We start from the raw sequence: 27,486 nt of genomic DNA, 5'->3' as shown, positions 1-27,486 counted from the left end.
GACAACGCAGTGGTTGCAGCCAGCAACATGAAATCGGAGATGAAGGCAGGCGAATGGGCGACGACTGACTGAAACTGTGGGCAGCTCAACTTCTACAGGGTCGATGACGGCAGCGGCGCTCCGTGACCCTCATCGTCTCTTTTTGCTGCCCTGCGGGATCACCGGCAAGGGGCCGTGCAGGAGAGAGGTTGCGGCCATGAAGATGGCAACACCAACCTCATGGGCAACTTCCTGTTGGCTCCCATGGCAAGACTCCCGGAGAGCCTGCTAGGAGGTGGGCACCACTTGCGCTCACATCGTGAAGGAGCTTTTGGGCTGGGATTTGAGAGGGAGCAGAGGGGCGAGCTGAATCCGACGCTGAATCGGTCGATGACGGCAACGGCGAGGTGCTCCTTGATCTCCCCCTTCACACGTACCCTGAGGGGCTGCTGATGGGATGAATGGAGAGCACGTGTGGAGGAGAGCTCCGATCTATAGCCTGTTGAGGTGGAGGAGCCCGGAGCTCGGAGATCAGAGCGGCAGCGGCTCTATGGCGGCAGTGGCGCATAAGGGGGAATTAATGCTGGTGTTTGTTCTAGATGTTGAAGGTTTAATGCGATTTGTAGTTGGGACTTTGAAAGTGGCTAGACTATGATACCTGGTGAACTATGAATCTGAAAAGTATGATATTTGGAAGTTGAACAGTTCGCTTTTCATTCTTAGTCCCACGCCCTTGGCTTTCTTTCTTTCTCAAGAAGCTAATTATACTCTTCTTTCTCGATTATCAGGATGGCACACACATATACATACAGTCACTCAGTAAAGTTTTGGAGGAAACGTGGTTGCCTATCTTAGCTCACCATGGGTGCTTGTTTATATAGGGCAATATGCCGCAAGATGTACATGAGTTGATGTGATTGTATCAGGCTCGGTTGCTCTACAACTTGTACAGGAAGCAAAGCTCTATCTCTATCTATCTCTAACGCATATCGACCATGATCACATAAACTAGAGTTTGACTCTTATACAAGAGATTACACAAAACATCTATCTATTAATTTTGACACACTCCCCATCAAGTGTGCCTCCAATCACAACTACATACTAATAGCTGACGAAAGCAATCCTGGGTGTGTAAATCATAGGAACGAGGAGATAAATTGTGCTCCTTTCATTTAGGGTCCGTTTGGATGTAGATATTGAAGACATTGGTATTGAATTGAGTTCAATACCGAATCAGAGTAGTATTGGAAATGAGTTACAATACCAAATCTGTTGTTTGGGTGTATATGGAATTCCTAGTTGAAATTGATTAGGGTGGCAAATACCAATTCATGTTTGGATGTATATGATATGAAATCGAGAATTTACATCTTCTTCTTCATCTCTTCACCCTAGTCTGAGAGAGAGAGGCATCAAACAGGAAGGGGGATCTCAGCGAGCGGGCAGGCATTCGCTGCCGGCTGCCGCTCCACCTAGACACGCGGGCCTTCGGCAGAGGGAGTGGAGGGCGGCGCAGCTTGCCGGTAGATGGAGGGGAGCTAGCGCGGCCCATCAACGGAGAGAGGGAGGAAGGGAGGCAGAGGAAGAGAGGCGGCGTAGCCTGCCGATGGAGGGAGGGGGTGGCCTGCCCCGCTGACGGAGGTAGGTGAGAGGCCGGCGCGGCTCGTCGATGGAGGGAGGGGAGGCCGGAGTGGCCCGCCGTCGGAGGGAGGTGAGGAGAGACCGGCACGGCCCGCTAGCGGAGGGAGGGAGCGGTGGCGGCGCGGCTTGCCGACAGAGGGAGGGGAGACGGGGGTGGCCTGCTAGTGGAGGGAGGGAGCGGTGGCGGCACGGCTCGCCGGTAGAGGGAGGGGAGATGGGGCAGCCCGCCGGTGGAGGGAGGGGAGGCAGGGGTGGCTTGCTGGGAGGGCGGCGCGCGCGGCTAGATGACGATCGGAGGGAGGGAGCTGGTGCAAGAGAAATGAAGGGGCGGGGGAAGATGATTCTAGTGATTACAGAGCGCGTTGGGTTAGTATCGAGGGTGAAGGGGTGAGGGTGGGATGAATACCGGTTGGCATTGAGTTTGATTTCCAATTCTGAATTCCAGGACATCCAAACAGTCGGCGTTCGGAGCTATCAATTCTAATTCCCAATTCCGAGCTCCAATACTGACATCCAAACGGGGTGTTATGGATATCAGAAATACACAGTGGAGGTAACTGGCACAGAGGGGCAAGTTTAAGGGCCACCTGTGTCTTTAACTCATTATAAAATGACAAATGAGAATGGTTGCATTATACCGTGTATGTATCTTGGAGGGAAATAGATATGATGGCTAGGTTCATAGCAAACAGTATAGTCCCTCGGAATCGAAAACCATGGAATGAATACTCTTTGGGATGGCATTGCTGTATCCATGCTTCTAACATAATTCATGAGGGGAAAGTCCTAATTGACCCCTCAAGTATGGCTAAAGTTCGGATAACTCACTAAACTATATTGTGGTTCAATTTACTCTCACAATTATATCATTGGTCCAATTGACCCCTTTAAGGTTCGTCTTTTTTTGTTTGTCCACACACAAGTAGAGTTTAAGATAAAATTTTTGCTAGGTGACAATGGACATCATAACTTATGTTAAAAAATATATTATGAATTTTATTATTGTTTTGATAGGCTAGGGCATCTAATAATAAATTAATCCTTGGTATATAAATTGTATGCAAAAAAATGAAAATGTCAATTAAAATTTGATTATCAAATTGGTTTTTAAAAAATTGGCTTACAAACATGAAAACCATTTGTGTAGATAAGCCTTGAAAAAAATATTATAGAATTTTGGATTTTATAAATGTCTCTTAGTATGAAGTAGTTGAATCCATGTGTTACTTCCTTTTTCTCCTGAAAATATCAAATATTTATCACTGGAGGGATTAGTATACTACATATCTTTCCCCTTTCAAAATGCTATCAAAATAATTTGGCCAAAATTAATAGACACAAAAAATTGTATCCATACAACAAGAATAAGTAATGATTAATTGTATGTTCGCATTGGCAAAGCTCTAGCCCCAAGACTTTATCCCTAGCTTCATGAAGTCGTAGAGCTGGAGCTAGGGTACACCATAAGTGTATGGACAAGCTATTGTATCTCTTATTTAGATTAAGAAAACTTAAACAAAATTATTTTATCCTGCGAAACCGGACCTAAGCTAGAAATCTTGGGTGGTAGAGTGGATTATGAAATCAAAGCTTGCAGAATGTCTCCCCCCCCCCATCAAATGTGGAGATCTCTCCATCCCCATTCTCTATTGTCTTCAAAACAGGATCGGCAAAAGCTATACCATCAGAGCTTCAAAATGGTGGCATATAGGCATGACAATGGATCCACATTCACATAGCTTTGGAAGTGTTTTGTTTTGTCGCGACCAAAATATCACACTTCTTCAAATAAATGAAAATGCAAAAAAGGACACATTGTAGAAAACGAGGCCTTGTTCTATGGCTAGAAATTTTGTATAATTTCTGTTGTTTCTAATAAAATTGCATTTAAAATTTGATTTGCTGCTGGGCTGGGAAAATTGACATCTAAGGAGCAACCAGTTCCCTAGAGGTTCTAGTAGAGCTTTTGTAGTAGCGCATAACAAACAGGTCACATGGTGATGCATAGTATGGGCCGGTTATGCAGTTCGATTCGAGCTATACATGCCACTTGTTGGAGAGTATAGATGGTAATGGACAAAATGGTGGTAGCATTCTCTCTTGGTTTGCATATTCTTTTCTTGGGTATTCAGAGCAATATAGAGAAGAGGTAGAGTATGGATGGAAGCCACTAAATAGAATGTAAATAGGCCGACACCATATTTCAATGATACATTGTTTATCTCTACTTCTCTAGTTACTTCCCTCTGCGTGTGATTAAACACCCATAATGATCGTTGTCAAAAGATTACATGCAAATGGCAAGATGTTACACCAACTCACGCGGTTGGTTACACGAAAAGAATGCAAATACGTGCGCGCGTGCGTTGTGTAACCCAAGCCTCATTCTCTCCTTCGGTTACGTATTCAGACAAGTGAGAGAGCTCTCCTATTTAAGTTGGTTTCCACCAACTCAAACTAGCAGTATGGGACTATTGAATGCTATTGCACTCTTGCATTGGGATTCATTAAATGGGCCTCTCCATGGGCTATTTTTCCAACAATTTTATCCTGCAAACTTCACATCTGAGGTGGAGCAAGGTGCACCCTGCAAAACCGGACCTAAGTTAGAAATCTTGGGTGGTAGAGTGTATTATGAAATCAAAGCTTGCAGAAGGTCTCTGCATCCCCATTCTATATGGTTGCTTCCAAATAGGATCGCGAAAAACTATTCCATCAGAGCTTCAAAATGGTGGCATATAGGCATGACAATGCATCCATTCACATAGCTTTAGAAGTGCTTTGTCGTTACCAAAATATCACACTTCTCAAATCAATGAAAATGCAAAAAAAGGACACATTGTAGAAAAAATGAGGCCTTGTTCGATGGCTAGAAATTTGGTATAATTTCTGTTGTTCCTAATAAAATTACATTTAAAATTTGATTTGGTGCTGGGAAAATTGACATCTAAGGAGCAACCAGTTCCCTAGAGGTTCTAGATAGTAGAGTTTTTGAAGCAGCACATAACGAACAGGCGGGTCACATGGTGGTTCCCAGTATGGGCTGGTTATGCAGTTCAATTCGAGCTATACACGCCACCTGTTGGAGAATATAGATGGTAATGTCAAAAATGGTGGTAGTGGTTCTCTCTTGGTTTGCATATTCTTCTCTTGGGTATTCAGAGCTATATAGAGAAGAGGTAGAGTATGGATGGAAGCCACCAAATAAAATGTAAATAGGCCGACACCATATTTCAATGATACATTGTTTATCTCTACTTCTCTAGTTACTTCCCTCTAGTCATGGATAATTGGCGATTTAGACGAAACTCTTGAAATTTGACTATCAGTGGGTTCAAAAATAAAAAATGACGCAGTACACAATGGGGTTTTGTTCGAAAGATGAATATTTTATTTAATCTCTTTGCCTTTTTATAAAGCTATATACATTCCAGGAAATTTTAATTTGTTTGCTGCTGGGGAAATAATCGGCATGTGAGGTCCAGTTCACTTGAGGTTCTAGCAGAATTGTTGTAGTAAGGCATCATGAACAGGGTCACATGCATGCATGGCCAGTTATGCACAGTTCAGTTGGAGCTACATTGCATGCAACTTCTTGTTGGTATAAGTGGCTGGAGATCAGAGTAGACATACGGTGGTAGCAAAAACGTAGTGGCTATCAGATAGGGGCGTGGTTCGCCTGTTCAGTTCTTGTGTTCACATCCATTTCTGATTTTATGGTGATAATGTGAATTAACTGATTTCTTCTTTTGCTTCGAGTCCTCGATCAGATAACATCGCGCAAGTGATCGATTTTATGGCCATGATAAATTTATAAATATTAATTTCTTACAGCATCTGTAGACGTCAGAACAAACATGAATTAACCATGCTGCCTTGTAGACGTCAGAACAAACATGAATTAATCATGCTGCCTTATTTAGCTGTACTGTACATGACTGGGCTGCAAAATATGTCCTTATTTTTGGTTAACCATTCGGACATCTAAACCATTTCAAATCTAAAAAAAATCAACTCAAAAGTTGCAAATCTCATCGAATCCTACAATTTTCAAATAAAGTTTGTTTCCTTCGAGTCCGTATGAAAAAGTTATACATTTCTGAAACAACCTGAAATTCAAATTACCGTAATTAGAGGGTTGCATCTTTACACGATATTTTGTGTTGGGGACTTGGGATTGATGTGCATGGACGGGCTTGCTATGTGTGTGCTACACCATGTTAAAGTCGAGTAGTGCGAATTAGTTCTGAGAGCTGTCTCTTGCATCAAACACTCTTCTGTATGTAATGCTCATCATGTATCAATGCATGCATTTTTACGTGCCCGGCCGATTCTCGCTCGCTAGACAAATTAACGAGTAGCCAATTGACCGTGTTCATGCACTGCACACCGGCCTAACACACGTCCATGTTCATGCTCACCTAAAACGCTTACGAGTCCAAATGCAGTGAGCCCATCAACAGAATGCACCAGTCCCCTGGTTTATTTCACCTCCACACAAACCGTTGCTGCGCTAGCTGGAGTCAACGGTGAATTGAACCACCCCGCGTTGTCAGTGCAGGGACGAGGCTCCCCTTCCATTTCAGCCCTATAAAAGGAGACGAGCCGGCGGCCTCTACCTCTTCGTCTCCCATCAGCCTCTCTCTCTCTCTCTCTCTCTCTCTCTCTCTCTCTCTCTCTCTCTCTCTTCCTTCCAGTGCCGATTGCAGAAGATTGTGTGACGTCAAGGACGGCCATGGGGACGCAAGCACCCGAGAACCATTCTCGTGCCAATGTACGTGTACCATCTCTCTCTCTCTCTCTCTCTCTGCATTTTCTTGTTCCTCTCGGTCGAACGTTGATTACCACGATAAGGATGGACGGCTGCATTCATCAACATTTCCTAGAAGCCTTCTTCTCAATACAGATACCTTTGTTACAAAGTTTTTTTTTTTTTGGGGGGGGGGGCGCGAAGTGATCCTTTCCATCTTCCTTTTCTTTTATCTCTCTATTTTTTTGTTTAAAGTAAAATGTGAGAAGATACACCTGATTCATAGGATCGGTGGGATACTTTGCCTTAATTGCGGGATTTTTCCTCTTTTTTTGTGAATAAAGAACTAGCTGTTACCACCCTGGTCTTGATCGAGATGCGATATTGATTCCCCTTACTGTTATTACTTGCCATAATTTTTTACAGTGACTTAATTATCATTTCCATGCTCTAATCTCTGGCAATTCACTCTTGATTTACATATTATAAATATAACCTTTTAACTTCTGAGACAGAAAAGAAATCAACACTTGTTCATCTCACTTGACATTTAAAATTCAAAGATGCACTTTAATCCTGCTACTCATCTGTCGCTTAGTCTGCCCAAGTAAAATTTTACTGAAATTTACTGCTCTATATGTGGGAAACAGAAATCTCGTTGTTAGTGGTATCTTCACCTTGTTCTTGTCCAGTGTTGTTTGCTCCTTCGTGTTTTGTGTGCGATTAATCAAAAACTTGTCTAGAATGGCCATGCCAGCTAACAACAACAATGGCGGAAACTTGCAGGGTGAGAGGAGTGCTGGGGAGAAGGCGATCGACGACTGGCTCCCAATCACCTCATCCAGGAACGCCAAGTGGTGGTACTCTGCATTCCACAATGTCACCGCCATGGTTGGTGCTGGCGTGCTGAGCCTTCCTTACGCCATGTCTCAGCTCGGCTGGTATGTGTGTCATCTTCCTGCCATGGCAATCACTATAACTTAAATGATGATCAAACCGGTCTTCTTGTACTGCAATGACATTCATCAGAAAGACTAATATTTTTTCTATGATTTTCCCATCACAATTTGCAGGGGACCTGGCACCGTGGTGCTGCTGTTGTCGTGGATCATCACCTTGTACACGATGTGGCAGATGGTGGAGATGCACGAGATGGTGCCTGGGAAGCGGTTCGACCGGTATCATGAGCTTGGGCAGCACGCGTTTGGTAAGAAGCTGGGGCTGTGGATTGTTGTGCCGCAGCAGCTCATCGTCGAGGTGGGTGGGGACATTGTGTTCATGGTCACCGGAGGAAAGTCATTGAAGAAGTTCCACGACGTGATCTGCGGCAACGAATGCAAGGACATCAAGCTCACCTACTTCATCATGATCTTTGCCTCTTGCCACTTCGTCCTCTCTCAGCTCCCCAACTTCAACTCCATCTCTGGCGTCTCCCTCGCTGCTGCAGTCATGTCACTCAGGTACCATTTCAGTTACCCCATTTTAATGTAGCAGATCATCAGACAATTTTCTGAATACTGCATATAGCTGGAGCGATCACTGATACGAGTACTCATGGCAGTTATTCAACAATAGCTTGGGGAGCGACAGTACATAAGGGGAAATTGCCAAACGTGGACTACCACGTTCGGGCGACGACGACACGGGAGAAGGTGTTTGACTTCTTTGGGGCATTGGGCGATGTGGCGTTTGCATATGCAGGACACAACGTGGTGCTTGAGATCCAGGCCACCATCCCATCGACGCCAGATAATCCGTCCAAGAAGCCCATGTGGAAGGGTGTCATGGTTGCCTACATCATAGTTGCCATCTGCTACTTTCCTGTCTCGTTCAGTGGATATTGGGCCTTTGGCAACCAAGTCGATGATAACATCCTCATCACCCTCAACAAGCCAAAGTGGCTCATTGCCCTCGCCAACATGATGGTCGTTATCCATGTCATTGGGAGCTACCAGGTATTACATACATACTAGAGAGTAGGGACATCCATATGATGGGTAGAGCACTTTTATTGTGGTGGTTGAGTTATTGGCTTCAAAATCACCTCTGCAGCTCTTCGTCAGTAGATATCAGTTCCTCATGTCACCTCATACATGGAACTAAACTTTTACCATCTCTAATCTAATGCTTTTATTGCAGATTTTTGCGATGCCAGTGTTTGACATGATGGAGACGATCCTGGTGAAAAAGCTGCGTTTCCCTCCCGGCCTTGCGCTCCGTTTGATTGCCCGGACCACCTATGTTGGTAATGTTGCTCTCTGAAGTCTGAGCTGAATTTCTCAGTCTAAGTTATAAAGCTAGCTCTGCTCAACAAATAGATGTGTCCCACTGATCAAACTGTGTGTGTCGGCTTCTGCAGCATTCACAACGTTTGTAGCCATCACCATCCCCTTCTTTGGTGGATTGCTCGGTTTCTTTGGTGGATTCGCCTTTGCACCGACAACTTACTTCGTAAGCTCACATTGATCTCTGTTTCCCATTTTTGTTTTCGGAATGTCATCGAACGTGAACTGCGTTGTCTATTCCAAACACAGAGGCTGCAGTATGCAAAATCCTATAACCCATCAAGTCCTAGTAATATGATTTGAAACCTGACAAAATCTGTCTTGTTTCTGCCAGCTTCCCTGCATCATGTGGCTTGCAATCTACAAGCCCAAAAGGTTCAGCCTCTCATGGTTCACCAACTGGGTAAGGAACATGAACTAATCGACCAATCCCCTTCCTTTGTTTCTGCAACATAATGTCCCTGACTGGCCATTACTTAATCATCTATTTCTCCATGTTTTCAGGTCTGCATTGTTCTTGGAGTGATCCTGATGATCCTGTCACCGATCGGAGCACTCCGGCAGATCATCCTGTCTGCCAAGACATACCAATTCTACTCGTAAACTATCATCTTTCGACTCATGAACATTCAAGAACTCAATCACAGTGTCTACTGCGAGTTTTCCGTTGTCTGAAATAGAAAAGGAGATGCTCATAGAACCAAGACTCATGTTGCGAGTCCTCACTTATTGGATTAAGTCAAAGGTTTCGTGGTGAGCTAATCATATTCAGACGTACTTTTTCGCTAGACTATTCTAGGGTAAACATGGCTGTGTGTGCATAAGGGAGAATGACAAACCGTCAAATCATCGTCATGCCTAGAGCGTCAGAACTCATAACAGCCTGTGTGGCATCATCATGTACAAGGACGGAGAAGGCATCCAAAATTCCAAGCAGATTTAACCATATCTTATTTCCGTGTCCAATCTCAGTTTAGCTTCGCGTTTTGTCAGAAAATTGACCACTTTCACGGGAGGCCGATTATAGTTGGAAGCATATGCTAGCAATTCCACGGGAAGAAAAGTCTGAGTCTGCTTTATTATGATCAAAGGACAATGGTTCACATAAAAAAGGAACAACAATCAGTGGAAAATAAAACAAAACCATATTGAACACGCTATCAATGTTCAATAAAGTTGAGTGAAAGGGTTTAAGGACTACCGCGCACAGCTTTATTTCCATTATTGTAGGAAGCATGCATGGTAGAGATTCCGGGGCAAAGAAAAAAAAATCCAAAACTGTTCTATTAACAATATTCACAGAAATTAAACAAATTCAGTGGAAAATTAAACAAAATCATATGGAACCAGGGCTTGATGAACCTCAAAGATTTTTCAAGATCCGTGTGCCTGACGCGAGTATTCTTCAGCGTACGTGACTCCCTAACTTTCAGAGAACAGCAACCAAAACACTTGATAGGTCAAGTCGATGATGTACCAAGCAGAGACTTCTGATCAAACAAACAGCTACTGTTTTCCACAACGGCGTTTCATCGACGTTTCATCCAGCTAAACTGCAAGGAGTAAGATTAGACAGGGCGTCACTTTCAGCATCAAGTAGATTGGGGTTTGCAAGAAGTTCAACGACGAAGCTTGACGACGGCCCATGGCACGCTTGACTTTTATTCTCTCTAGAAGACAAAAATTACCGCGTATTTTATGAAGAAGAAGAAGACACGTACTATGACTTATCACGTTATCAGATGGCAACGTGACCTTTGACCAGATGAGTACACACTGAGAGCTGCAGCAGGGTATTTTGTTTTCTCCCGTTTTGTTCATACAAGTTACATGTAAGCTGTTCAGCGATACTACCTGTTCGAAAAGAACTCGTACGAAAGGATCCAACGGTTGAGATTAAGTGTATACTACTAATACTTTAAGTTGTAGTATAGGTAGTACATGGATAAAATGGCATTGTTGAAATATATCAATTTTTTCTTAATTATCCTATCTTCATTCCTTTTACTCCTCATCTCTTCATTTCTACTCAATCTTTTCTCTCGCGCTCGCACTGGTGGTGGCGGCAACTCCATGGTGGGGGGAGACGGCGGTCTCGTCGACGCAAGCGCAAGATCCCGCCCTGTCCTCGTCCCTTATCCGAGCCACCAGAAACTCTGTGCCCTGTCTTCATCCCGCATCGGCGCCGGCGCTGGCCACGACTCCCCGCCCCATCTTCATCCTGCATCGGCGCCGGCAGTGGCCCCACCCTGTCTCCCTACCGCATCAGCACCACCCTCGATTCCCCACCCTATCTCCCTCCCGCATCGGCGCGGCCCCGCGAGGATTAGCCACCAGCCAACAGGGTGGGTCCCAGCAGGGTGGGTCCACGCCAGGGTAAGAGGTGGCAACAAGCGACGGTGGCGGCCCGGGCTGGTGCGACTGGATTGGGGCAGGGCTTCGTCACGCGAGCGAACGTCGGCGTGCAGCCCCAGCGCGAGGTCAAGGCACCAGCCGTGGCAGGTCCGCGTGAGCAGCAGCGAGCGGCGAGGGAGGACGGCAAGTGGTGGCAAGCGTCCGATTCCTAGGTCGGGGTGGGCCGGATGCATTTGCTAGATGTGCCATCGGCCGTGGACGGAAAGGCAATGGAGGCAACGCGGTGGGGAAACCTAGCCACTGACGGAACGGCCTCCGGCGCCGGTCAAGGTCTTAGATGCAAGAGTAAGTGTTCCTTCGCATTGAATTGATTGTCATAGCCGTGATGTTTGACTTATAATTGTGTATGCTTGTTGGATATTGCTTGTCATAGCAAGGATTTGTTAGTTTAAAAATTAGATTCATATGTCTCCTCATTTTCGTTTATCATTTTGATCCATAGTTCCTAGGTTGATTTCATGATGTCAAAAAAGATTAGTACCATATTCTTTTCTATTACCGGGGAGATTGGTACATGATTATTTCTAAATACCTCTATATCATTTTGTATGATAGAAAGCACAAAAGATGCTTGTTTTGTGCTCAAGGGAGTCATTAATGTGTTGGATTAGTTTCTGTAGTTACCATCTCCATAGTGAGTGCGGAAAGGAAAACATGCTGCTGAATGAACTAAGACCATTCTTTTAGTTCCATTTGTCGTACTGTCACAGTGCGCTGGTAGCTTTGTACCATTTATTTGATCATAATAAAGTGAGTTAAGTATAATCCTTGATATTTAGGAACTAGAACTGTGTCATTGTTTGTTGACCATAGATATGAAAAGAACGTGATTGGATTGGAATATTCGATCATCCTATATAAGGAAGTAAACACGAAAAAAATGAAATTTAATCTATTTTTCATTATCTTCCGGCGTGTAGGTCTCCTCGGCATCGCTAGTCCTTTCACTTTGTTCCACGCATAGTTAACCAATGTGACAGCTAGCTTGAGCCTAAAATTAGCCATATCCTTCGGTGCATAACAAATACAAGTGCTTGTTAGCTACAATGTAAGATGGGGTATAGATTGGGTTGCTGAATTTGTATTGCTCAAATTACCTGCGTGAATAAGGAAGATAACCTGTTTCCAGTCCAAAGCTCCATGAATTTCACGTTGAATAGTCCACACGATGAGCTGCGAGATTATTTGGTATTTACACAAGCTAGGAAGTACTAATTATGGGAACTAGAGTATATTGAGAAGTGTTGATGTGCATTGTACTTGTCAATCTTGATTTTCTTATTGACGCATTCAATGACCGGCCATTCTTTGACTTGGGTGTCCTTTCACCTATGTTCTGTGATCAATTTAAGGTCTGCAAGGTGTTTCATACGGTTCTGCAACCCTTGCAACTGAGTTCAATATAATCATCAGTGGTTGAGATAATCATGTACAATTTGTTATTAAGTAGTCAGTACTAGATTATTAGTGTCTCACCAATTGATGTACTTGAGGCCGGCTAGTGGCAGTCCCCTGGAGTCAAGTACCTGAATGACACCCTTACGACCATTGATGACCACCAAATACCAATGACTAGTTTTAATGTTCTTGCTTCATTAGATGTTTGCCTATGTCAACTCAACCTTCCATAGCTGTAACAGGATGCAAGTTGTACCATATCATGATTGAGATAAATTAATGTCTGATATAAACGGAAGTTGCCTTCATCTTTATTTCATAATGAAGCGATGATATCCCCACATATCATGTTGGCATTGTAAGTTGTCTCTAGGTAGGCATATCCATCTTCCCTTTCCTTGATACTAGGTTATGCTTTTAGTATTCGGATTTAAGCATTCATAACCTTTACTTGCAAGTTAAACATCTTTAGATTGTAATGTTGAAATAGAACCGTTTTATGTAGAGATATACTTACCGAATCATTCAGGAACATTTCATTGTTGAGAAGGCACTCTAGATCCTTTCTTGTTGCTGTGTAAATACCAATATTAACCAAAACTTTATCCAGTGATGATGAATTGATCTACTGGATAGTGGACAAGTCATCTGCATTGACCAAATACTCTACAGATAATAGTTAGATGACTAATATTATCTATGGAATGGTAAAGAAACTCACACAGAGTAGTACCACCTGACGTGCTATCAGTTGATAGTGGTTATAAGGCATCGCAACATCTGGGATCTCTTCTTTTTCCTTGTTCTTGTTGGGTTGATGATGTTTTGTGCCAATATTGTACTCATAATCGACGTTTGTTTGTTAGATGGGTTTTTTTTGACGATTCAATGGATTCCTCGCTGTAGCTTGCTGCTTTGGTTGTGCTTATCCTTCTTTTTATTGATTTCAGGCTTGCCTATATGTGTGTCCGACGTCTCGAGCACGATATTTGTAGGTTGTACCACTCCCCTTGATTCCTGCAAGGTTAGAAGGGCTGCAAATGATGGTAGTCAAACTCAGAAATGAATGAAGGTATGCCAAATAATATGGTAACAAACTTACATGTTGTTCTTCTATGACATCATCGAACCACTTGTTAAGTGCATTGAACCTGTCATCAATTTGATTTGATAGTAACCTGTACTGATTGGTAATGGACACTTAAAGTTCCTGCATATTTTTGGAATTGCTATCTGCTTGTCCCTAGTCAGATTGTTCTATTGTTGTGTGGCATTGGGAAACTGAGCATGAGTTCTTATGTTTAGGACTTGTAATGTCATATACAATCTGATATAAAATAGAAAGAAGGATTTTGTTAGTAGCTGCTGGGATATCTATAAAGTAATGAGATGATTACTAATATCCGATCTACTTTTACCTTCCTTTTCCCAAAATGATGGTTGCGTGCTAGTTTGCACGTTCTTTGGCTCCTTTTTTCGTCCCAATACTGCATAAGTGGTTTGTCCCTGCTGTTGTAATGTAGGGTACATATGAGACATAAACAACTTCTCCTAGTACCAGACCTGTAGTTAAAAAAATTCAATTGTGTTTGTTATGAATATAAACATAGTGTTATGAATCTTTGTTCCATATATGCAATGTACATACATGCAAAAGGGTTAGATTCCCTTTAAGATTAGCTACCTTTACCTCCCTGTATTCCCTTATGCTTCTGATCAAGAAATTAAGAACCAGGATGCTCCAGTTCAGGTTCTTGATATTATCAATTTCTTCGATGAGCCTAATATAATCTGATTTGACGTATGGTTCTAGTGTTGGGCACAAGTAGAAACCAATGGTGTACAACACAAATATGCGAATAAAGTCATCACCATAGGTTTTGTTCTTGCTGAAATATTCCCTCAACTCCAAGTAATTAATTTTAGTAGAATCCTTCCATGTGTACTTGTCAAACAAATCAGGTACATGTTTTTTTTGATCGCCTTGGGATGGAAGGCCTAGTATATGCTCAACATCTTTGATGCATATTTTGACCTTGTTTCCTTGAATGTTGAATTCTTTTGTGTCTAAGTCGAAACTGTCCGCAATCTCCTTGCATAGCTCACGTCGAATCTCTACTTCCTTAAGCTTAAGTAAAGAATCAGATCCTGCTTTCTCAACAAGATCCTTCTGTTCTTGATTGAATACGCTCATAATCTCTACTAGTAATTTCTGTGAGCATTTACATGTACCTGAAGGAAAATAAAGTGTTATTTTTGTTATCTTTTGTAATTGACACGATAGGTTTCTAACTATATTTTATTTTTGGTAGAGACCATGATTTGATAGCAGGGAGGAAGACGTACACGGGCTGTAGAAATTGGTTGCTTCTTGATCTGGCTTGGCTGCTCAAAATTGCTGTGTGCAGAAGGGCCATGCTGCTACAACCACGTGGTGTACACATGTCAGAAACAACTATATTATACATCCTTACAAATTCAGCTCGGTGATGCTATGTCAAATTGACTTACAGGTCTGTTGATGCGCTTTGAATATTTGTAGATCTTGGCGCCTCTGTTTTGCCTTCTGTTGATGTATCTGGTGGTGCCTCAGTTTTGTTATCTTCCAAGGGATCATTAATGTTGAGCTCTACCTTAGTGTTGTCCTGGGCTGAATGAATCTGATAAAAGTTTTGGATAAATATAATTTTTTTCATGTCATGTCGTATTAATAAAATTGATCACAAACTCTATTGTTGCAGGTAAGATTCAACTTACTAGATTGAATGGCGCAGGTGTAATTGGATCAATTCGCGCAGGTGGTGTATGCTCCTTTTGTTACGCAGGTGGTGTATGGTCCTGATCTTATGCATCAGGATTGATGGGTGGCATCAAAGAATTAGCTCCGTCCATGTCTATGTCGAGGAGGGAGGAGGCGTGAGAAGTGGGAGATGAGTTTGCGTTTCTGTTGGTTGCCGTACCTATCTCTCGAGGGGCTATTTATTTATATAGGGATTTTTACTCACGCAGACTCTTCAAACCCTGTCGACTATTGCATAGTCTATTGTACGGATATCCCCTACCAAATTAAATCTGTTACGTGCATATTTTTTCCTTGAGTGTTACGTTGACCATGCAAGCTTACCTTCAAAAGTCATGTACCAGCACGTCTGCGTCCTCAGATTTCTGTTACTAAAAAAATATAAACTGTGCACACGTATCCTACCAAATTAGATCTGTTGCTGATTTCCTTCATGTTGACGTATATATGACACACGTCTTATTTTCAGCATGACGTCATCCAAGCATCATGCAAATGCCAAAGCTGTATCTCACGTAACCATCCAAGCTTCATGCAAATACCAAAACTCCTGGACACATGACACCTGAATTAAAAATGTTTCTTTGCATAGCTCGCTCCTGACAACGTCAAATACATCAACCTTCAAAAGCATCAGAAACTGCGCACAACGCCAAATATTCTCCCTTGCTTGTGACAGACAGCAAACATGTTTCTTGTTTGAATAAAAAATACAGCAAACACCTCTCCCTTGCTCCTGACAGCAAACATGTTGCTGAAAGTGAACATCTAAACAGCAAAAACTGACTCACAGGACACTACATTCGTCGCTCCAACTTCCAACTAATTTCACATTTCCTAAATTGATTACACAGAAAATAGCAGTCGTAGTGGTAGCTGACAGACCAACTGATCTAAAATGCTGACAGGGGAAAAATCCTTGGATCTGCTGCCTCTGCAGCTGCATTGGAGAACAAGATGCCAGTTTATACATGATTAACAAAAGCAAATTTTCTGCTCATAATGAAATACTTCATCTGAAAAATGTTATTGTATGTGATAAAAGAACAATTGTGTGTTCAGGCATCTGGATAGGTAACTGTTGTTTTTAGCACCAGAATGGAACTAGTTTTGCTACTATGTTACTGCTGTCTTATTTGATAAAAAAATTCACATTTACAAGGAGTTGAATTTTTCAAACAGTACTTCACAAGGACTATGGAAAATTTAAATAAATGATACAATTCTTATCATCAACAAGGGCAACCACAGAAGTCTTACACCATTGGTACAGTTCAAGGAAGCAAGACGGTCACACAGGAGATCTCTGTCATTATACATTTTTAACCACAGAAATATAAATGAAGAAACAATAAACTCAAATGGAAATACTGTATGAAACTGGGGCTGTTTCAAAGGAAACAAAAATGATAAAGCCTAGGTACTAAATTAGGTACTGTCTGAAATACCTGATTTTTGTTTCAGCATCCTCCATATGGGTACTGTCTGAAACAAATGAAATGCATTAGGCACATGCAGTTAAAATCTTAGAAACAAGCAGTGCATAAATACAAATTTTAACTATCTAACCTGCAAATTTTCAAATAGTTCCCCAAAATTCATGGCTTGCCTTCCACCTCTTGTTGGATTGCGGAGCACCTTTCGAAAAAATCTTCACCGGATCAAGTACTTCGGTGCCACAAAGCTGGTTGGCTACTAGAAATGAGCCGGCAATGGCCCAAATGACGTCTCTTCTTCCATCCCGTGCTCCTGCGTGTCTTCTTTCAAAATATCATCAAGTAATTTCATTACCCTCTCCGTCTCATCTTGGCTCGTAGAAACTTTGAATAAAGCACGATTGCCCTTTTGTGAAGGGAATGGTAACGATCCATTTGTTCTGTCCAAACATGCGTGTTGATACACATCTCTATTGGGAAAGCACTCTTGGTATTCATAATCCACCTCACGTAAACACAGCAAGGAGGGCTGCTCTCTATACAAGCATACTTCATGACGCAGAAAGTATGCGCACATGGAATTTCTTTCCGCTCCAGCTTCCGGCAATGGCATCTAGCATCAACCATCGATGACCCAAAGGTACAAGTCATGTGAAAACAATGCTTACTTTTGCCTTGCAATGAAACCTCATACCTCAAACACCCATTCTGCAATGTCACCTCTGTCACCGACCAATTACTTGATTTTTAATCTGGAAGCTCACTTTCTGGAAAATATTTGGTATGAAGATTTGTGCAGCACTTTTCTCAAGAACATCAACAGAAAATCTTAGTGACTGGGATAGAACCCAACACCTTCACATCAAGCTCAATCTCATTTCGACGAATGCGTTATAGGTAGAACTTGTAATACTCCATTAAATCAACTAGGGACATCTTTCAGTGTAAATGGCTGTGAAGCCTTGAGTTCAGACTCTTGCTCCTCTGATTGCTTTGCATGCCTAAGAAATGTCTCCCTCTTGTGAACGTCGCAGCCCACTTCCTTCTAAGTTCGTACATCCTATTTACCCATAGGTTATCTTCTTTGATATTATGGGTAGCTCTAAACTCTCTCCAAAGTCTATCAAATTCACCCTCCTCCATTGCATGTTATATGAACTTTCTAGAATCCTTGAGCTTCGAACCACGGAATCATTTCAGCATGTTCTGCTATATGTGCCAACTGCACAATCTGTGATCTGCATCAGGCATGACAATCTCAATAGCTCTCACCATCGCTGCATCCCCATCAGTGATTAAGGATTTTGGATACTTCTGATGCATCGCCTCCAGTAAAGCCTCAAGCAGCCACACATATGAAAAGATAGTTTCATCCGATAATATACCGCAGCCAAAGACAACTGTACTTCGATAATGGTTAAACCCCTATAAAAGGGACAAACGGAAGATTGTACCGGTTCTGGTAAGTGCTGTCAAATACAACGACATCTCCAAAAACACCATAGTCTATCTACGATTGTGCGTCCGACCAAAATAGGTTCTTCAACCTTGTGCATCCATACTATATGTGAAAAAGAACTCCGGATCTTTGTCTTGCATCTGACGTATATGATTCAACACAAATTCTATGTCGTTGCTTTCTTCAACCTTACCCTTCTTGTACCTTAAAATGAAATTGTACAAGTCTTGCAAAAGAAATCCAGTCTCTCCTAGACCAGCGTGGCTCGTCTCCAATACGTCCATGATCTGAAATGGACGAAGCCCACCAAGCCCAGCTCGATTGCCTCCCCTTTCTAAGGATCATTAAGCCCTCAATGAGACCGCAAAACAAAAGCATGCTCTGGTTTTTTAAGAGCATGTGTATGGACATCCACAAAGTGCTTCACATACCAGATGCCATTACTTTCACTCCACTCCACATCAAGCCTAGCCGTGCATCCACAATGAGTGAGGGCACACGGCTGTCTTTTTTGATCCGTCCTTTCAAAGTACTTAATTGATCTATATCCTTCACATGAGCACATAAATCTCCTCCATATCACCTCTTTGGTGCATGTCTTGTACCTAACTCTGTCCTTTCTGATACTGAACCCTTTATGGTATGCATAATCATTATAAAACTCATAAATCTTCCTCCCTCATAAAAGTATGATCTACAACACTCTTATATTCCTTAATTTTCTCCAGGCTAACATACCCTTCTGCCTCCATTATGGTAACCTGCAAGAAAAATAAAATAAACGTATCACAACCATTTCAAAGCATACCTTTGTATCAACATAGGACGGTACTGAAGTTCTTCATCCCAACCTAACCAACAAAGCTTACCACATCTGTAATTGCCTAACTTATATTAGCACAGTAATCACACTTGGAAAATGTTTCTTTTTGGTCCAATCTACATCACTAACAGTAGGACACTAATCACCTAATAATTCCATATTGTCATGTAAACAGGGCAAGGGTGTTATGCTCCTATCCTAAATTTATGTTGCCATGTTTACAGCGAATCAAATCACTACAAAAATCTCTCTTGGCAAGGCAATTGCAACACCAAATTCTGAAACGAATCATATACATGGCGACTATGCTGTCGAAACATCAATCAAAATTTCAAACTTAACGACAACCTATGATGGGATAATGTACTTGCACAAAGATGAAATTTTGACTGTTCTTGATAAATTAAGCCATGCAGAGGCTGCACGGGGAGCCCCGGAGCGGTGGTGGGGCGGCACGGGCGGGCCTGGAAATGGGAGGCGATGGACGGTAATGGCGACAACGTGGACAACGCAGCGTGGATGCGATCTAGGGAGTGGCGGCCGACCACGGCCACAATGGGAATGAGGCGGCGGTGGCGGCTTGGAAAAGGAGGGGGAGGAGGCGGCGGCATCCTGGAAATGAAGGAGGAGGCTGCGGCGGCGGACTAGAAATGGAGAATGATGAGGCGGCTGCGACATCCTGGAAAGGGAGAAGGAGGAGGTGGAGGCGGACTGGAAAGGGAGGAGGAGTCGGCGGCGGCGGCCTGAAAAAGCTGGAGGCGGCGGTGGTGGCGGCCGAGCGCTAGGAAATCAACAGGAGGCGGTGTGCGGGGAAAAAAGTAGAACACCTTAATAATATATTTTTTGCTAATTATAATTTTACCCACACCAAAAAATAGCCTATGCACCGTAAAAGAGCTCTTCCCATTTTTGTTTTCAAAATTGTCACATCCCGAAATTTTTGGATTTTAGGATGTGATTAGAAAGAATAATTAAATAATGATTTTCTCACAATTTTAAAAATTTTCTAACATTTATTTTCTTGACAAGAAATTTAGTCTAGGAAGGTTGTTTTTTCTGAATTAAATAAAACTTTTATGTGTGTGTTGTATTCATGCTAACGCATTCTGGTGTTTCATGAGTGAAAAAGTTTTTAAAATGTGTTTATGCATCTTTTAGGTTTTTCTGAGAATTTATTCTCATGTTCCTAGAGCTTAATCCAATTTTTGGATGGTTCTACAAATCTTTCCAGGAGCTCCAAATATTTTATTTGGTTTCCTCATTTCCCAAATCATCTCCAGGAATTTTCAAGTATTTTTCGTGATTTAATTATGATTTTAGGATTTTTTTGGAATTGCTTTCGAATACGAAATTAATTTCCAAAATTAGAAAAAGGAGGAAAATAAATCCGGACTCCAACCCGGCCTATAAATACTTTCCGGTGATCTCCTTGACATCCTCGTACCTCAAACCCACCTCGTTTCGAGAACCCTAACTCCTGCAGTTCGACGCCAAACATGTCAATCTGTTAAACTTCAGCGAGCAAACCCGGTGAAACCGTCAATCCTCAGCCGAAGGTGATCGCACTAACACGTTCGTCTCGTCGTCCTCGATTCGTTTTTCCACTCCGGTGCAAGTTTGGAGGTTGTTCCCTGCGTTTCCCCTTTTCTCTCTACCTTGATTCCGGTGAACCTCCATGGTCATGGCTGTGCCCCTGCAGTGCGCCGCCACCCCGCGTCCCTTTCGCATCGCCCGCGCCGCCACTGCTGCCCCGTACCCTTGCCCGTGACGCCACGCCTGCGCCGTCGCCCGCCGCGCATGCCCCTGGTCTACGCCGCCGCCAGCCACTGCTGCGCACCGCCCTGCGTCATGCACGCCGCCGCCGCCGCCGAGGGCCGCAGCTTAGCGCCCTCCCTTCTCGGCCCGGGTGCCGCCGGCAAGTGAATAGGGCCGACCAGAGGAAGAAGAAAGCCCCTTTGCATTTTAACCCCTAAAGAAAATTGGAATCCTGAGATCCAGTCCAATCTTTAACTTTGAACGCGTTTAAGCCCTCAATTTTCACAGATAGGCCCCTGAAAGTTTAGTTTTTCTTGCTATTAAGCCCTTTATCTTGTAGGCCATATGTTTCACGTTTTAGCACCGTTTAACCTCGTTCTTGTTGCGTTAGATTCGTATCAACTTAAATTACGCATTAGAAGTAATGTTAATCATATTCTCTATTTTAAAATTTATTCAAAATATTAATATGATTAAGTACTTATATACTTGCTTTTCTAATTAAAATATAATTAGAGTTCAACCCTGCAATTTCATAACTGATGTAAATTTGGTTAATGTTTATTTAAATAACTTTTCCAATTAAACTCTAATTAGAGATATACCTCGGCTTTTGATCAATTAAACTCAACTTGATTAATGTGTATTTATTTTTTTTTGTAAATAAAAGCTACCTAGGTTATATCTCGAGTTTTCATAATTAATTGTTAATTTGGCTACTATAAATATAAATGTATTTTTTAATTATAATTTGGTTAATTCAACACGAATCATAAAGCTATGCGCTTAGATGTTTACATATCCTTTATTTTCAAATTAAATGTTTAATTTGCATAAATTGTACTTAAATATTTATAAATAAAATGGGACTAAGCTTTACATCATCTTTTCATAGGTAAATATAACTTGATTAATTCCAAATAACGATATTTCTCTGAAATAGAGAATATCTTTACATTATTTTTCTCAACTAAAATAAATGAAGCATGTAGCCCTTGCCTTTTCTTTTATAATTCAAATATCTCGATAGCTGTGCCTTTTCAACCTTAGTTCCGTTTTAAGCGTTTCTTGCATCCTCACGATATTAGAATCGAGCCCTATTAAAGTGCACTCTTTTAAAGCTTTTGTTTTGTTTTGGTGCATTATTCTTAGTTGTACTTGTTTGTTTGCTTGTTTGTTAGTGTCGATGATTGCTTCGAGCAGAAGGATCGCTATTCGAAAGATTTGAAGATTAAAAGTTTCAAGAGAGCAAAAGCTGAAGAGCAGTAAGAGTGACTTTTCGTTAGAGAAAGGTAAGTGTCCCTGACCATCCTTCTATCTATGCTTATTTTACAAGAATACCATGTATTAATTGGAACATGGAGCGACCACCTAGGAAAATAGTACAACCATACGACCAATAGGCTCTGATCTTGGCTAATTAATTAGAGACTCTAATTTGTGACAGTCTTACCGAAAGGACAAGAGGGGCTCATAGGTTGTGCGATAGCTTGTCCAGCCAAGGGGTGTACGCACCACTTGGGGGAGGGTTCATCCTCTTATGAGGAAACCTTAGCGGGTTATCACTTATTAAAAAATCTTTGTAAAGGCTTCGTAGCGTCCCTATGCAGTCACACCTCGATAGTGTGATAAGTGCCTACTTTTGCACAATATGGTTTGGTCAAAGTTCTCTTGAACTTTTACGCGACTTATGGTGAAAGTGTATAACCTTTGCAGAGTGTAAAACTGTTATAATAGCTGTGCTCACGGTCAAGAGTGGCCTGGACCCTCACATGATAATTGAACTTGAAGATGGACTTAAATCGTTATTCTGGTTATTTCTTGTGGCCTTGCTAAGTACCAACCATAAGTGTACTCACCCTTACTTATTGCTGCTTAGAAGAGGAAAGTGTGTGAAGTTTTCTGAAGATGATGCTGAGTGCTAGGCGTACGCAACCCCCAGTCGATTGCCTGTGAAGTTTGGAGCCTTCGTTTACAGGATTAAGCTGTATATCTCTAATAGACTCGTAAGTCATTATTTATATTCCTTTACGTGATATTGTTGCTGTTATTCACTTATAATGTCTCTACATGTATGAAACTAGATCCTAGCATATATATATATATATATATATAGGTAGTACTTGATTTTATTTTAAAATCGGGTGTGATAAGAATGTCATAGAACGTGAACTGTGTTGTCTATTCCAAACACAGAGGCTGCAGTATGCAGAATCCTATAACCCATCAAGTCGTAGTAATATGATTTGAAACCTGACAAAATCTGTCTTGTTTCTGCCAGCTTCCCTGCATCATGTGGCTTGCAATCTACAAGCCCAAAAGGTTCAGCCTCTCATGGTTCACCAACTGGGTAAGGAACATGAACTAATCAACCAATCCCCTTCCTTTGTTTCTGCAACATAATGTCCCTGACTGGCCATTACTTAATCATCTATTTCTCCATGTTTTCAGGTCTGCATTGTTCTTGGAGTGATCCTGATGATCCTGGCACCGATCGGAGCACTCCGGCAGATCATCCTGCCTGCCAAGACATACCAATTCTACTCGTAAACTATCATCTTTCGACTCATGAACATTCAAGAACTCAATCACAGTGTCTACTGCGAGTTTTCCGTTGTCTGAAATAGAAAAGGAGATGCTCCTAGAACAAGACTCTTGTTGTGAGTCCTCACTTATTGGATTAAGTCAAAGGTTTCGTGGTGAGCTAATCATATACTTACGTACTAGACTATTCTAGGGTCAACATGGCTGTGTGTGCATAAGGGAGAATGAATGTTTGTGGTTTCTATTGCTTATACAAGGTTAAATCTGCTTGGAATTTTGGACGCGTTGTCCATCCTTGTACATGAGGTTAAATCTGCTTGGAATTTTGGACGCCCGTCCTTGTACATGAGGTTAAATCTGCTTGGAATTTTGGACGCCCGTCCTTGTATTACTTCGGTGAGTCCAATCTCAGTTTAGCTTCGCATTTTGTCAGCAAATTGACCAGTTTCACGGGAGGCCGATTATTGTTGGAACCATGCTAGCAATTCCACGGGAAGAAAAGTCTGAGTCTGCTTTATTATGATCAAAGGACAATGGTTCACATAAAAAAGGAACAACAATCAGTGGAAAATAAAACAAAGCCATATTGAACACGCTATCAATGTTCAATAAAGTTGAGTGAAAGGGTTTAAGGACTACCGCGCACAGCTTTATTTCCGTTATTGTAGGAAGCATGCATGGTAGAGATTCCGGGGCAAAGAAAAAAAAATCCAAAACTGTTCTATTAATAATATTCACAGAAATTAAACAAATTCAGTGGAAATTAAACAAAATCATATGGAACCAGGGCTTGATGAACCTCAAAGATTTTTCAAGATCCGTGTGCCTGACGCGAGTATTCTTTAGCGTACGTGACTCCCTAACTTTCAGAGAACAGCAACCAAAACACTTGATAGGTCAAGTCGATGATGTACCAAGCAGAGACTTCTGATCAAACAAACAGCTACTGTTTTCCACAACGGCGTTTCATCGACGTTTCATCCAGCTAAACTGCAAGGAGTAAGATTAGACAGGGCGTCACTTTCAGCATCAAGTAGATTGGGGTTTGCAAGAAGTTCAACGACGAAGCTTGACGACGGCCAATGGCACGCTTGACTTTTATTCTCTCTAGAAGACAAAAATTACCGCGTATTTTATGAAGAAGAAGAAGACACGTACTATGACTTATCACGTTATCAGATGGCAACGTGACCTTTGACCAGATGAGTACACACTGAGAGCTGCAGCAGGGTATTTGTTTTCTCCCATTTTGTTCATACAAGTTACATGTAAGCTGTTCCACGACGTCAGCGAAAGCAAAATGCCATTGTAAGTGATTCGACTGAATAATTCAGCGCAGAGCAGCAACTGCAAACTGTCACTGAACTAACTCACCCGAGCTGTCAGATGGAGATCGGACGGCCTGGATGGAGCCACATGGCGCCCAAGCTATGCCCCTTCTCTTCCATTTGTTGCGCCCTATAAAGAAGGCGAGACTGCCTCGCGCCACCGCTCCCTCTCCTATCCCCTCCATCTCTCTCTCTCGCCTCTGCCTCACTCTCCAAGTCACCATTGATCAAGGATCCGCGGCACGGCATCCATTGTGATGGCAGTCCAGCCATCCATGGAGACGCAAGCGCCCGAGAACTATTCTCCACCCAAGGTACGCCAACAGCATGTTTTCACTTTCAATTTCTTCTTGATGATGTCTGCACGACCATGCTGCTGCCATCTTTTTCTTCTTGTTCTTTGATTTTTGTGACAAAAGAAGATCGACGGTTTTGTCACAAAAATCAAACTCGAGCCTTACTTGTGTCTGTGATCAATCAAACTCTGCAGCTCGCAAGCGACTAATTTAATGGCAAGAACTCGATCTCTCGCAGGATGGCAGGAGCGACCACGAGAAGGCCGTCGAGAACTGGCTCCCGATCAACGCGTCGAGGAACGCCAAGTGGTGGTACTCGGCCTTCCACAATGTCACGGCCATGGTCGGCGCCGGCGTGCTCGGCCTCCCCTACGCCATGTCCGAGCTCGGCTGGGGCGCCGGCGTCACGGTGCTGGTCCTGTCATGGATCATCACGCTCTACACCTTATGGCAGATGGTGGAGATGCACGAGATGGTGCCTGGCCGGCGCTTCGACCGGTACCACGAGCTGGGGCAGTACGCCTTCGGCGAGAAGCTGGGCCTCTGGATCGTCGTGCCGCAGCAGCTCGTGGTCGAGGTGGGCGTGAACATCGTGTACATGGTCACCGGAGGCACCTCGCTGAAGAAGTTCCACGACACCGTCTGCGAGAGCTGCAAGCAAATCAAGCTCACATATTTCATCATGATCTTCGCCTCCGTCCACTTCGTGCTCTCCCAGCTCCCAAACTTCAACTCCATCTCCGGTGTCTCCCTCGCCGCCGCGGTCATGTCGCTCAGGTACAGTTTCACTTCATGGCCTTCCATGGCTCAAAACTACTAGTCCAGTGTACTGTAGCATATCCGGCAAGTCTATGAAAACTGCACATAGCTCAAGTGATCAGTGAACACTGACATGAACACTCATGGCAGTTATTCAACAATCGCGTGGGGCGCCTCGGTGGACAAGGGGAAGTTGGAAGATGTGGACTACAGCCTGCGTGCGACGACGACGCCCGGGAAGGTGTTCGGCTTCTTGGGTGCGCTAGGGACTGTGGCGTTCGCATACGCAGGTCACAACGTGGTGCTGGAGATTCAGGCTACCATCCCGTCCACGCCGGAGAAGCCGTCCAAGAAGCCCATGTGGAGGGGCGTCGTCGTCGCCTACATTGTCGTCGCGGTGTGCTACTTCCCTGTCTCACTGGTTGGGTACTGGGCCTTCGGCAACAGAGTCGACAGCGACATCCTCATCACACTCTCCAGGCCAAAGTGGCTCATCGCCCTCGCCAACATGATGGTCGTCATCCATGTCATTGGCAGCTACCAGGTACATATATGTTCATAGGTACATGTATCACAGTATCAGTGCTATGTAATTCTATCATCTCTGAACTGAATGTTGTCTATCGGCGCCACAGATTTACGCGATGCCGGTGTTTGACATGATAGAGACTGTGCTAGTGAAGAGGTTAAAGTTCCCTCCAGGCTTGACGCTCCGCTTGATCGCTCGGACTGTCTATGTTGGTAATGCCTCTGTCTGAACTGATGAGCTCTTCAGTCTGAACTCTGAAATCTGAAGGCCTGCTCACCCAAATGGGCGTTTTAACCTGAACAAATAAGACTGATGATGAGATGCCAACTGTTCTGTGCAGCATTCACAATGTTCGTAGCCATCACCTTCCCTTTCTTCGATGGGCTGCTCAGTTTCTTTGGTGGATTTGCCTTCGCGCCGACTACTTATTTCGTAAGCTCCCGTTGCTCAATTATCCATTGTTTCTGCTGCAATAATGGCGTGTTTTGGTTTCAGAATTGTAACCTGAGAGCTGATCAAATCTTTCTTTTTCTACCAGCTTCCCTGCATTATGTGGCTTGCAATCTACAAACCCAGAAGGTTTAGCCTTTCATGGTTCACCAACTGGGTAAGAACTACTGACAGTCCAGCCTCTCATGCATGTCTCAGGTTAACCTGTCCCTCATCTAACTGTTATTGTGTTCTCCATGTTCTTCAGATCTGCATTGTTCTTGGTGTGCTTCTGATGGTACTGGCGCCGATTGGAGGACTCCGGAATATCATTTTGAATGCAAAGACATACAAATTCTACCAGTAAACATGATTAGCCAACATAAACCCCTTGTTTCAACCAACAATTAACAGACCCGCAAAATGTCTCAGATCATCATCAGCTGAAACAAGTTCTGGATTTGGCACAGTGTGACATTACATTCTTTTTGGCATGACAAAAAATCGCATTAGGTGGTGTAAGGAACCGACTACAGCATCTAATATGAGTTTTTTGTCATGCCAAAAAATAGTGTTGTTTAGTGTGTGTTGCTTTCATAGTGATGCATCTTGGTGTTTCTTGAGTGAAAGGTTTAAAAGTGTGTTCAGATGACGATCAGGTTCTTCTGAGAATTTTCCAATTTTTTTCAGGAATTATTTTCATTTTTCTAGAGCTAAATCTATTTATTAGAAGGCTCTAGAACCCTTTTCACGAGCTCCAAGTGTTTTATTTGGACTCCTTGTGTCCCAAACTATCTCTAGGACTTTTTCTGGAATTTTTGGGATTTTTAGGATATTTTTCGTGCTTTAAAAACATT

General features: G+C 42.9%; 2 protein-coding genes and 1 long non-coding RNA gene across 4 annotated transcripts; all 3 read left to right on the top strand.

Annotated features, from left to right (window-relative positions):
• The first annotated feature begins 7,108 nt into the window (after positions 1–7,108).
• On the top strand, positions 7,109–9,421 carry LOC117861551 (lysine histidine transporter 2). Its single transcript, XM_034745121.2, has 7 exons — positions 7,109–7,314; positions 7,447–7,833; positions 7,935–8,328; positions 8,513–8,618; positions 8,733–8,824; positions 8,993–9,061; positions 9,163–9,421. The coding sequence occupies exons 1-7, from the start codon at positions 7,118–7,120 to the stop codon at positions 9,259–9,261; spliced, it is 1,344 nt and encodes a 447-aa protein (XP_034601012.2). The 5' UTR covers positions 7,109–7,117; the 3' UTR covers positions 9,262–9,421.
• A 1,246-nt stretch (positions 9,422–10,667) lies between these two features.
• LOC117861347 (uncharacterized) lies at positions 10,668–15,564 on the top strand. Of its 2 annotated transcripts, XR_004641759.2 has the most exons (4): positions 10,669–11,358; positions 13,422–13,543; positions 14,784–14,984; positions 15,213–15,564. It is a non-coding gene; the product is annotated as an uncharacterized lncRNA (long non-coding RNA). The 2 variants fall into 2 exon arrangements; XR_004641758.2 differs by having other exon boundaries at positions 10,668–11,358; positions 14,784–15,564.
• Positions 15,565–24,770: 9,206 nt separating this feature from the next.
• On the top strand, positions 24,771–27,281 carry LOC117860072 (lysine histidine transporter 2). Its single transcript, XM_034743285.2, has 7 exons — positions 24,771–24,930; positions 25,151–25,689; positions 25,822–26,215; positions 26,307–26,412; positions 26,541–26,632; positions 26,739–26,807; positions 26,898–27,281. The coding sequence occupies exons 1-7, from the start codon at positions 24,874–24,876 to the stop codon at positions 26,994–26,996; spliced, it is 1,356 nt and encodes a 451-aa protein (XP_034599176.1). The 5' UTR covers positions 24,771–24,873; the 3' UTR covers positions 26,997–27,281.
• The last annotated feature ends 205 nt before the right edge of the window (positions 27,282–27,486 follow it).

The sequence above is a fragment of the Setaria viridis genome, chromosome 6 (assembly GCF_005286985.2).
Source record: "Setaria viridis chromosome 6, Setaria_viridis_v4.0, whole genome shotgun sequence".
Classification (NCBI taxonomy): Eukaryota; Viridiplantae; Streptophyta; class Magnoliopsida; order Poales; family Poaceae; genus Setaria; species Setaria viridis.
Note: the sequence above shows the minus strand (reverse complement) of the source record. Positions and strands in the feature narration are given on the sequence as shown.